Raw genomic sequence first — 13,010 nt, forward strand, 5'->3', positions numbered from 1 at the left:
CCTGCAGCTGGGGAGGACCCCCTGCGCCAGTATCTGCTGAGGGCCACCCAGCTGGAAAGCAGCTTGGCAGAAAAGGGACTGGGGGTCCTGGTGGACACCAAGCTGGAGACGAGCCAGCAGCAATTCCTTGCTGTGAAGAAGGTGAGTGGTCCCTGGTCTGATTCAGACAAAGTGTTGCCAGCATTCTGAGGGGTGACTATTCCCTCCTACACAGCACTGATGAGGCCTCACCTGAGTTCTGTGTCCAGTTCTGGACTTCACAGTAGCAGAGACAGTGTGATGTTCTGGAGAGGGTACAGTAAAGGGCCATGAAGATAAATGAAGGCATGGGAACTTCTATGAGGAAAGCCTTACAGCTGTTTAGCCTGGAGAAGACAAGGCCCTGTGGGAAGTCTTACTAAAATATTTAAATATCTGAAGGGAGGGTGTAAAGAAGACAAAGACTACTCAGCCAATGCCCAGTGACAAGACCAGAGACAGTGGTCATTAAATGAAACATAGGAGGCTCCATCTGAACATCAGGAACTGCTCTCTTTTTCTGTGAGGGTTGCCGTGCACTGTTACAGAGTCTATCCTCAGCGATACTCAAAAGCCATCTGAACGTGGTCCTGAGTAACTGTCTCTAGGTGGCCTTGCTTGATCAGGATCATTGGACTAGGTGACATCCAGATATTGCTTCCAACTTAAAATATTACTTGTGGATATATTTACATTTTAATTAGAATATCGTATTGCAGAACCCATCCTGAAGAAGTTTTTCATTGTGTTTGTGTCTCTGATGAAGGCTGAGATTGGCTTTGCCAATTCTTAGAATGTAGGCTGTTGCTTACCTGCATTTATCAGAGGGGTTGAGTCACAGTCTTCTCTAAAATGAAGAATTTACTATCCAAAAAATATTTTTGTTGATAATGTGTAGGTTAAATGTGCATGTCTTCTTATATTTAAGAGGTTTTTTCCAGCCCAATTTTCAGCATATTCAGGAAAGATTGAAATGCTTTGTACCTACAGCAAATATACTTGACAATTATCAAACTATTATAAGTATGTGTTTGGAAATGGGAGTTTTGTTTTATTCTCATTACTATATTTGAAGTTCTTGATCTGCTTTTAAAACTCCTGTGTTTTGTCCTGTCCTGATTGACTGTATGAAGGATTCTGTGTCCTGTCAGTTGTGGAGCTTGGCAGGTCATTGCTCTGTGAGAAGGGTGTGTCCAGACTATTGCCAACATCCTCTTTGCCAATTCCTCATGCTTCATTTACAAATTCATTCAGCGCACACTCAGGCTTACACCTTTTTTATCAAGCTTATTCTGTGACTTTGTCTGATTACCCACAGTCAACTGGGATAGTAACAGCAGTGGGCATGCTATTAGTATAGGTGTCCTGGAAAATTCTCACTGGCCAAATAACCTAAATCAGCTTTCAGTATGAACAAGATACAGTGGATGAAATGTTAAGAAATGTGAGGATACAGTCTTGGGGTCAGTGTGTGTGGGACTGTGTAGCTAAGTGTATACAGAAGGTCATGCTAACATAGGGTGGGTATGGAGGAGCAGAGTATGATGAGTACTGTGTGGAAGTCACCAAAAATACAAAGGTGTTGTATTAAAGAGCAATTGCTAATGAAATGAACTAATATGAAGGAGAAGCAGCTGAGTGTTTGAATGAAGACATGATAGTAAGAATGGAGAGATGAGTAGCAAAGGACAGCGGCAAGATTAGGCAGACATACGAAGATAAGTTTGAGATGAAACATAGTATTTTGGCAGTAGAATGAATATTTTGCCACATTTTAAAATTCCATTATAAAGGAGCGAATTTACTATGTCTCACAAGAACAGAAACTTTTCCACAACTTTATGGCACAAAGGGAATCTTAGAAATCTTGTAGCTTCTTATGAGTAGTGTACTGTCTGCCTCACCACTGCAGCATTTTCATGGTCAGAAAAAAAGATGAGAAAATAATTTTCTAATATATATTTTGAAATCCTATTGGACTGTTGCAAAAGCTAATGGCAAAACATTTCTAGTGTATGAGTGGGTTTTTTCCTCATGATTCACGAAATTGCTTGTGTAGTTAGATTTCTTAACCGTTAGCAGCTGCAGCAGCCAAAAGGTGACAGGCCTTGGAGAGGTGTTAATGGTGTTTGAAGACCCATAGATACCAAAAAGAGTGAGTCAGTGCTTTTTTCAGGCATTGCATTTTTAAAGTTGTTTTGGCCACAAAGAACTTGTGTGGATAATGATCTTTACTGAAACTCACAGTGGCCGCTTTGTTCTTAGTTTTTTTTTTTTTAAAGGTAGGTTCAGTGATGTAGTGTGCCGTTGGACTTACTCCTCTTGTGAAGGAATTGAAATGTGTTCCTCTGTTTGGGGTTTTTAGGAGTTAACTGTGTCTTTGTGAAAGAGTTTTCTCAGAGTTGTAGCCAGCTTCCTGCATTTTCTCAGAACTGGGTCTGCTCTCCTTCATGATGACATTTCCCTTCAAGGACTGCATCAGTCATACTGAGTCTGTTGAAAGGGTCTTAGGCTATATTCAGAGGTAATTTTACCTTACGATTGCTATATTTTGGTTGCTGATGTTCTAAAATAGCAGTTTTGAACTGCTCTTGATTTTCCTCTGTTAAGTAAAATTCTCAAGTGGTTATAGGATCCTTTGTCTCTTTTAAAATGACCCTGTCTGTATCACTACATCTGCAAACTTCGGGTGATGTCCCATTATAACTACATTTCTATAACTGATATTTCTGTAGAATTGAATTCTATTCTGTGTCTTTGAGAAAGGTAGTTTTCTCTCTTTTGCCAAGTTAGAAAGTAATTTTTGAAATCTAATTGAATACTGCTTGAACTTTACTTATCTTTGCCACACTAGGAATTCAGAGATAATCCCCAATTCTGGCTCAAAAGGCAGAAGACTGTAGTATGTACTATTTCATTGTATAGGTTGACTCCCATACAAAAACACATTAATAGTAATAATTTAAATTTCCATATTGCATTTATTTTAGAAAAAAGACAAGACAGTATCTGAAGCAAATTCCAAGGGAAATTATATACTAGTATCAACTACCAATAATGAGAAAATAAATATAATTCAGTAAAAGCTTTATTAATATTCTGGAGTAGTATTTTATAAAGTCTATTACTGGGTTTTTTATGAGTACCCTTCTAAACAAAAGTAATTTCACTTTAAAACAAAATAATGTTTGTACCTGCTGTAATGACATAAACACTGTGGGAGTTTAGTTGTTACCATTTTGTGTTTCAACTACTGAAGTTTGTTCTCCTGCTTTGCAAAATATTAGCAAATCCATCAAATGCTCTTTTCTTCTTAACAAAAAAATGGTCCTGTCCCGCATTTGTTTGACTTTTTTGGCTGCGATTTTCATTGGAATTTTGGAGGTGTTCTACAGTTGTTGCAGAATGGTTCTCCAGTTCTGTCAAAGTAGTGTGATCCTTCATCTTGCTGGAATCAGTGCTGGAATCAGAGATTGTATTTCTTGTAGGCTTTTGTGGGAAGGAGCATGAACTGCGTGGTGTGTTTTCATTGAAGAAACCTTGTGGGTTTGAGAAGGAATACTCATCCTCATCAGTCTGATCCAGTTGGAAGGGATCATCTGTTGTGAATTCTGACTGTGTTTTCCCAGAACTATGACGATGCAGCAGAACTGCTGTAGGACTCTGTGTTTCTTCAGGCAGACTGCAATTGCTGGTATCCTGTAGTTCTGTGAATCCATCAGAATTTTTCTCATCAGAACCTCCTTGCATTTTATCTGCACAAGCCTGCTTCTCCTGTGGTAGCAAATCATCTTGCTGTGTAACAAACATGAAATGTTTTTCAACTGTGTGTTCAGGCAGCAATTGAAGAGATGATTCTTGACTGGAATGCAGCAGTGATGGTTTTTTTACAACTTCATTCAAATCAGTATCAATGGGAGCAAAAATAAGGCCATTGTCCTCAGATATACTCATGTTTCTTCTTAATGTAATGTCTGCTTCACCATTATTCTTTTCAGGGGAGTTCCTGGCTATGTGCTCATCTGTACTTCCTGCTGGTGCATTTCCTTTTTGTTCTGTGTGACTGAAGCTGAGGGAATGCTGTGGTTCTCTGGGAAGAAGAGAATGCTGCAGTTCATCCTCTTCAGAAATTTTCTCTGTGTCATATGTGGGAAAAGGTTTTAACTTAAGTACCATGTTACCAAAATCTGTACTTTGACTGTGGAGAGAATCAGAAATAGAGTTTTGTACTGTTGACTCTGCATTAGTAAAATAATCAAATGTATCTGGAATTTCTTGACTTGAAGAACTAACTGTATCTGGATCTGACACGCTTACCTGGCCACTTCTTTTATCAGTGTAAGGGCATGCTGTTTCCTGCATGGTAGTATCTGATCCATAATTAATAGTGGTTTCAAAATAGGCTCTGTTCTCATCTTCATTTTTCCCAGTCTGCTGAAGTTCAGCAGTAATGTTTGGAGACCCTGGTGATGATACAAACTTCTCAGTTCCACTGTCTGTATTGCTTTCATCTAGCGATGACTTACACACTGGCAGGTTGTCACTAATACCAGGTTGTTCCACTTCAAAGTCTGCTAAAGAACTACAGTCACTCATTGTGAATGGAGTCCCTTCAGCTGAAGAACTGTCACCAAATATATCATCTGCAGCATCTTTTTTCTCTGAATGTATCCTTTTACAGTCATGCTCTGTTAGGGGAGAGTTTTCTATTGTTTCATAGATGCTTAAATTCTCAATATCTGCATCTCTTCTGGACCTGCATGTTGAAATAAAATCTCCAGCATCACTATGTATATTTTTGTTGCCATTTAGACAAAGTTCTTCACAGCTTTGCCTTTCCTGCATAAATTTTCTAGTGTGCCTGGGTTTATTATGTGAAAGAACACCTTTTCTTTCTGGAGAATCTAGTGTAGCTTTTGTGATCTCAGACTGCAGCAGACCAGAGTTGTTCCTTACTTTGCTGTTTGGTGTTATTTCATTGCTGTTTGGTTTTATTTCATTGCTTTTCTGGTAATCTGTCCTTACAAATAATAGTCCAGTATTAAAAACATTTATACTTTCATTATTGTCAATACTAGTTTGGACTTTTGAAAATGCTGGTATTTTCTTCATGTTGATCTCAGTATTGCTTTGTTTCTGGTCCTCTGTTTTGGGATTTGGTGAATGTACACCACTGCCAGTGCCATTTTCGTACACAGTAGAAGTTTCTGTAAGAAAAATCTGTGTGTTTCTTAAAGAATTCTTATCACAAAATAATGTGTTGCGCTGCATATTTGTTGGTTTGCTTGCAGAAGACTCTCTGCTCAAGGTTTCATGTGAAAAAGCTTGATTAGAATATGTGCGTTCTGGCCGTGAATTTTTATTCCTGTGCACGAGTCTCCACAGGCTCTCCAGGTAGGGTCTAGCAAACGCACCCAGACAAAAAGCACAAACAAATGTAATGAGCACAGAGAGGGAGACAGCCAGTGCAAAATTTGGCTCTGTTTCTTTCTGTCTAAAAACAGTGTTAGTGTCCCTGGCTTTTCTAACCAAAAATGCTGAGACTCCTTCTTTCACCTCTATATTATAAATGAGATATTTCTCGTTGGTTGTATTAAAAATACACAAATATAATCCTTCAGCAGTTTTCTCAGCATTGTATATCACTAAATTACTCATTTTATCCAGTGTCATATGAGGGAGATGGTGATTTTTTGAAATTCTGCCCTTAGGTGTCCACCAAGAGACTCCATTGCCTGAAATGAAAGAAAATACAAACTCAGTCTTTGTTAAAACATAGTATGCTAGGTTTATAGTGTCCAGTGATGATTTTAAGAATATACTCTGGACTATCATAATTTTTACAGTTTATCATAAACTCCATTTTCTTTATATCCATCCTAAATAATTTTACATGGTACAAAGTCTGTTAAACCATATTACAGGCATGTCCCCACTGCCTCCCATCTAAAAACACAGTACACAGTGAGTTCTTAATCACAGACTTTACAAGAAAAATGGTCATGTGAGGCAGGAGGTCACTGAAGTCATCTAAGCAAGTTCAGGGTTGTACTAGAAATACCTGCTGATCTTCCTTGTGGAAGAGACATGTCTACAGCCAGCTGGTCTGCAAGGGTATTTATACAGACTGAGCAATTGTTCCAAACTTGAGCTAGTGTGGACCATGGCTGGCTGTTGGCTTTTAGCAGTTTGTTTCAAGGTTGCATTTTTGGCTTTGTCTTTGGATCAGCTTTCGTCCCCAGCTGAGTTTGTTGCAATCCAGTGTGTTTATTTTAATCCAGGTTTCTGTGACTTCTTGTAAACAGAGCAGGTGGCATTTCTGATAGGTCCTGCATATTTTCATTTGGGGATGAAGTATTCCCTGGGGAAAGCCTTGGCACCTCCAAGTACTATTAGTCTATTAGATTTAAACCATTTTGCCTTACGGCACATTACAAATACACCTTCTGCTCTGAGTTTGTCTTAGTTTTCCATCTGCATGGTAAGTCTTGGCTCTCTAGGTTTTGTTGCTTATAACCTCAATGTTATCTATTAATTTTAAATCTAAGTGAAGTATATGCTACAGTGGCTGTGCTTCTTTAAAAGAATTAGAAATCTTTTTCCCTGCAAATAAACCCTCAATTTACTTTGCTGTAACTGAATACTGAAAACTATTGCATCCTTCTTGGTTTTCTACACGCCTCAGAAGTGCCACCTTGGTATTTGGTCCTTTGCTTCAGTCCAAAATGAACCAATACATTTGTAATGCATTACTTACTGAATCCTATTTGTATGGAATTTAGCATCACTTCCTCCTTTAATGTAAGGAAGGAGATGAAGACTCAGGAAACCTAACTTTCAAATATTCTAAGCAGAATACTACTTTCTCATGAAATATTTTTGCATGTTAAATTGTTATTCAGTTATTTTTAAACAGTGTCTTTAGAAACCACTTTTAAAACCAGATTTATTTGATCATTCTGCATTCATTTGGATTCTAGTAGCATTTGAACGGAGTGGCTGATTTACATACCTCTTATGTTGTCCAAGTTACAGGTCAGCACTGATGTGTTCCCTGTTGGGACTGTGGCCCTTTTAAAGAAAACATTGTCCCTGCAGTTTAAATGGAAACTTGAAAGATACAGCAGAGGTTTCTGGGAGTTGTTGGCAGACTTATTATATGAAAGGCTCCATTTCTGCCTTGTGGAGTCAAAGACAAAATGAAAGAAATGCTTAAAAGCATTTAGCCTGCAGTTAAATATCCAGGCATTCTTTGACAAATGCACTTCAAGTTGAAAAAAGTTCAGACTGACTAGTATCTTTGGTAGTGGGATTGTCAGAGCATTTTCACGGAGATCCACGACCTATTTGGAAATAATACAGAATTAATTTGATAAGGCTTACAATGGAATTCTTATTGCAACATCTTACAACAGTGTTTAGTGTACAAGCACTTCTGTAGTTCTGTGAATAGTACATGTGCTTAGGGTTTCAATAATGTTGTTCTAAGCTTTTCAATGTAGATGAAAATTTAAATTTTGGTGTTTAGAATTCTCCCATTGTAGACTTACCTCTGTTTGAATAGGGAGTTGCAGAGCTCTTGCCATGGAAGGGATGGGGGTAGAAAGGGACGTGTATTGCTATGGATTGGTTTGTGGGATACAGAAAAGGTGAATTTATGATTATATATATTATATTTCAGCATGTGTGTTTTCCTACATATAAAAAGTAAATATATAAAATATTAAGGTCACCATTTTCTCTAGTTTTTAAATTCTACACTAGTATTATAATCAGAACCATGTAAGCATGCTGAATAGTTGGTAAATAATATCTTTAATGATTACCATAAAATATTGAAACAACTGTATTGCTTTACAACCTGTAAGTTGTTGAGATCTCTGAAGGCATCTGGATCAATTTTAGTTATCTTGTTGTTTCGCAAGTCAATGTCCTTCAGCTGTAAACAGTTTTGAAAATCTTTTGGGTCAATCTGTTGTATGGCATTGGATGACATATGGAGAGTTTGTAAAGACTGCAGGAGGCCTAGCCCTAGGAAGAAAAAACCCTATTTTACATTTCATATTCTTGTTTTCTCAATTGCATCAAGTGTCCTTATAAAATTCTTTGCAACAAAATTCCTTCCATTCCTCACTATTGCAATGAGTGGCTGCATCGTTTATACTATGCCTTTCCTAGCCAGGGGTTGTCCCATTCTAAAAGCTTCATAGCATCAATAGGTGGCACATTAAAACATTCACAGTCAATGAATGTCTTAAAAATGGACACTTTCATAAAAGCACTAGCATTTTTTTGTGCTATCAAAATTATTCTGACTTTGATCTCTGTACTTTGAGCAAACTTTTCTGGTGAACTGGAGGTAGGAAAGGAATGTGAAAAGGGTGGACTATATTGAGCTGACAAGGTCCAAATATGCTATTTGCAAGGAGAAGATAGAGATGCAAAAGGTGATACAGTATCTCCTATTCTTTTGCATGGGCAGTAACATGGGAGTTTTTCGTATGTGGAATTACTTGAACTGTATTAATAGGATGTAAAACCAAATGAAAACAAAACAATGTTGTTGCTTATGCCTATCTGCCTGTGAATTATGAAGCATGATAGTATATTCTTCAGTGTATCCTAGTTACAATAACATCTTGCACAAAGAACACTTTGTTTGCTGGAGACACCTAATTGTTTTGAGGTGCTGTGAAGGCAGCTCCTGAAGCTCCAGTCTGCAAGGTCCAGTGGAAAAGCAGGCACTTGAACACTCAGCATGCCCACTGATGCTGAGTGTTCAACACCACACTGTCACTCTGAAGTGATTTTTGATCATACAGGGATGTTGAGAAGCTACTAGTTCTTAAAAAATTTGCCCTTAGTGTCACCCTATTTACCAGAAACCTCTTTTCTCAGACAGCAGTTCTGTTTACTGAGTAATTGATCTCTGGGTTATTGTGAAAAGCAGAGGGAATGATTCATCCCTGGTATAAAACTTAAAGGTAGGTGATAGGAAAAGCATACAGAAGTTCTGTCAGTTCATAAATTCATCAGTGTACCTGCATGAGGAATTTTACTGTGGCTACTTCCCTGAATTTAAGTTTGTGCCAAAAATATACAATTGTATGGCAGTGGCAGCAGTGGGCAGCAGCCTTACTTGGTGGGAGGTGGAGGGAGGTAGGGGAAGGATTTCTCTCCTTCCTTTCCCTGGGAAACCTCCAATATAGAACTGCAGTTTGTGTTTTCTTTCCAGAGCTTAAACCTCAGAATTTTAGTGAAGTATTTTGGACAAGAATAAGGTTCTGAACATGTATTTAAATGAATATAGGAATTAAGTGTAACTTTAAAAATGGTGGTACCATGCACAGCAATTTGAACTTAAAAAACTTAGTCTCTTATAGAAAAGGATTCATCTGTCTGATCCTCTGAGGCATCCTATAATTGGCAGTCATGTTTATCAAAACAAATCTTAATAGATTTTAAAATGTAAGCTTTTCTATACTTCTATTCAGATACCTTGTCTATACAAACACCACAAAATCATTAAATGAAATGCCAGAGAATTATTTAATAGCATAAAAGGAGAAAAACTGAATGATCCTGTGTAGGGGAAAATATATTATCTTTGTGTGACTTGGTGGGATAAGTGGTATTTTTGTTTGTCATCACTTGTCTTCCTGTATTTTCAAACTAATGAATCTGATTATGTTAGCAGACATCAATAAATTCAACATATTGTATAGGACAGGGTTGCTTATCTGGTAGCTTCTGCTTCATTTAAACCGTTTGGCCACTGTGAATCATCCCTGGATAAAGGCTAAGCTGCCCAGCATAGTTCAGTGACCAGCAAAGCCTTCCTCAAAGTCTCTTGAAACCTTACAGCCCTCTCCTGTTACACCAAGCTGTCACTGTGATTATGTATTAAATGGCACAGAGCAAAAATGTTTGAAATTAACAAAATATATTTTCCTGACTCTGAAATACTGAAACTGCTCCAAATTTTATTTAAAAGTGCTGACTTCCTTCTGAAGGGTAGTATGAAATTAATGATCTGTAATTTTTTTTGACCTTAAGGTCCATGACTGGGATGTGGAGGCTGGTAGTTTTCCAAAGATCCTTATTCCCCCTTTCTATATAACAATTAAGAATACTGCTTGGGCTCTTAAAATGATAAATCTGGTTATATTTGACTGCTATTAACACAGTAGAGTTGCTAAGACTGTATTAAAAAACCTAACAAAGTAAACAAGCAACCAATTTACTTCCGCCTCTGTATTTGCTGGTGGAACTTTCCCTCACCTTAAGGATAATAAAACAAGAAAGTCACATTCTGGATTCAGTAAGATGTATGAATAATACCCAAAACCAACCTACCCCATAGGAGTCAAGTTCTTAAAAGATTTTTGAAATGCTTACCTCTTGGAACTGTATTAAGATTATTTCTTTCAACTGACAATACTTTCAAAGCAGGCAGGAGACGATCAACAATGCTGTACTTTTTAGACCCCTGTGCAGGTATAAGCATTTCCAGTGTGAGGGTGTGGATGGCATTACCACTGAGGTTTAGAGTTTCTAAATTGGGTAAATTTGTACAAGTAGTTAAAGTGAGTTCAGAAATCAGGTTGTTACTGAGGTTCAGGTGTTTTAGCATCCACTCTTCATTTCTTCCATCAGAGCACACAAAAGTTTTAATATTATTGTAACTCAAATCAGCTGTTACTGCTATTTGTGATAAATCTTCTGGAATAGTAGATATTCTGGTAAAAGAGCAGTTCAATAAGAACTGCCCATCCCACCGGCACTCTGAATGGTGATGTGTAGCAGGAAGAATTTGCTGTGACTTGGTTCCCACCGATCCAGGAAGATTAAAATAAAGGACCACAGCTATGACATGCAAGTGATAGTTATCCATAGTATCTATGTGTAAAATTAGAATTATGGTTACATTCAGCACAACAAGAATAGAAAGCAAAAACAATTTGACATTAAAAAAAAAATCAACACCGAATAACCATGGCATTACCAACATTCTACTTAAACATTCAGTTTTGGAGTCTTATTTTCAAAAAGGGCATTCATAAACTGGTAACCTCCCTCCTCCCACCATCTATCCCAAAAAACAGAACCTTTTTTTTTTTCTTTTCCAGCCTTTTGGTCGAGAAACACAACTTCTTGGGAGCTTGAGATCTAACAACAGTGGAGACTTTTGAACTTTGCTTCAGGTATCACACACAATTACACTGAGCAAAGTTCACCACAAACAATCTATGACAAACAGGTGTGGAACAATTTTTATACTTCCAGTTGTCATATCAATAACACAACAATGTATTTTTAATGAACAACTATATTCTTACAAATAACACTTCTGAACTGCAGCTGCATCTTAGAATTTATTTTATTTCAAAACAAGCATTTGAAATTCTACTGCCTTTCATTCATTGGAACAACCTCCACACTTACAGATGGCGAGAGCTCTTCACATGCAAGTTGTTTTGGCATACCCAGTATGGCATTTTAGAGAGGCATGTAGAATAATACACTTTATAAACACAGAATCTTAAGTGCATCTGTGGGACTGAAATAAACAGTGTTCCACTCAATGTTTTAAATACATACAGAAAAATGTACCTTAGGCAGTTAAAAGATAAACAAGTAAATGCTCAACAGAAGGCATGTGTGGTGCCAACGTTTCTCAAACCATGTAATATAAATATAAATTATACTAACAATACATGGTGGCTAGCAAATTAGATAATTTATTTCATTTGGTATTTTTATAATTGGTTTTGCTACATTTTGACAAAAAATCCACACTTCAAAAACAATTCTGCAGATCATGATTTAAGAGTACCTTTGTGACAGATCTTTCAGCTGTACATTGCACACAGTATTTTAAAAAGAACTCTTGATAATTTCAAGAATCCAGTATTAGCATATACGCATGTCAGTATTAATCAGAGAAAAGCTTTAATATGTGTTTAACCTACTTGACCAAGGCAGTATCTGTCATTTTCAAGATGTACTTCAGCTTTGAGGATACTGCTCTTTATATTTTTAATATGTGTTTGCATTTGTATACATAAAAATAAAGTGACAAACTTCCATTAGTATGAGAGTGAAAATTCTAAAAGCAGTAGTTCATTTCCTCCTCTTAACTGTAACAGATACTAGTTGAAGCACTGCTTAGCAGCAAAGATGGGTGTAAAGCAGCAAAATGTGTGTTAAGTGTTTAGTAAATCTTAACTCTGATGAAACTATGAAGTCCATGAAGGCAGTATGCAAAAAGCTAGTACTTCCCCATAATCTTTAATGTGAGAATTCAGTGGTTTTTGCTACATTATATTCTGCTTATTCTGATTTTGTCAGAACAGCTCCACTGCTGTCCAGCCCCAAAACTGCAACAACTGAATGAGCATCAAAATCTGCGTTTGCCTTTGAGCAGTGAGGGAAATACAACTCCTCTGACTTCCCCTGTGTGCTGTAATGCCTCACTGATGACTACCCCTCCAAAAATCGCTTCCACCCATACACATGCTGCATGAGTGCTTACTGCCTGCCAGTAAATTCAGAAATTAGGACCTTAGATATGAATTTCTTGTTACAGCAGAAGCTGATTGTTATTTTATGGAATCCTATGTACTTTGAGCATTGTAAAACAAGGGTAGATAGTTTATCTTCCTGTAACAAAAAAAGGAAGATAATAAGGAAGATATTAAACTTAAAAGGAAGATAAACTTTACACATAAACTTCAATTTATAAGTTAATGTGTAAAACTCGCACAGTTTTTAGGTAAAGAAGTGTGTGCTTATCAAAAAACTTGTCAAAAAGCTGTTACAAAGTCACTTTGAGACCTCTAACATTAAGGTTACTTGATGTTACTGCAAAACAAAGCTATTTTAAACTGAAGAAATACATGGGGTGAGGAAAGAAGGAATCTTATAAATAGTGGGTCTATTTTTAGCACAAAACACCTCACTGCTGCACAAGCAGTTGGAAGGCTGTAATA

General features: G+C 37.2%; 1 protein-coding gene across 1 annotated transcript; it reads right to left on the reverse strand.

Moving 5' to 3' along the window:
- Window positions 1–3,264: 3,264 nt before the first annotated feature.
- On the reverse strand, window positions 3,265–11,126 carry LRRC66 (leucine rich repeat containing 66). The gene is made up of 4 exons (XM_077782835.1): window positions 10,417–11,126; window positions 7,880–8,049; window positions 7,031–7,361; window positions 3,265–5,753 (listed from the first exon to the last, which is right to left on the reverse strand). Exons 1-4 carry the CDS (start codon window positions 11,027–11,029, stop codon window positions 3,265–3,267), a joined length of 3,603 nt encoding a protein of 1,200 aa, XP_077638961.1. The 5' UTR covers window positions 11,030–11,126.
- Window positions 11,127–13,010: the final 1,884 nt, after the last annotated feature.

Source organism: Lonchura striata, chromosome 4 (genome assembly GCF_046129695.1).
Source record: "Lonchura striata isolate bLonStr1 chromosome 4, bLonStr1.mat, whole genome shotgun sequence".
In the NCBI taxonomy this organism is placed as follows: domain Eukaryota; kingdom Metazoa; phylum Chordata; class Aves; order Passeriformes; family Estrildidae; genus Lonchura; species Lonchura striata.

Coding starts and splice junctions, on each gene's coding strand:
- LRRC66 (XM_077782835.1), bottom strand. CDS start 11,029: ATGTTGGTAATGCCATGGTTATTCGGTGTTGATTTTTTTTTTAATGTC. Junction 8,050..10,416: donor TCTTAATACAGTTCCAAGAG/GTAAGCATTTCA, acceptor TTTTCTTCCTAG/GGCTAGGCCTCCTGCAGTCT. Junction 5,754..7,030: donor TAACTTGGACAACATAAGAG/GTATGTAAATCA, acceptor CTTTCATTTCAG/GCAATGGAGTCTCTTGGTGG.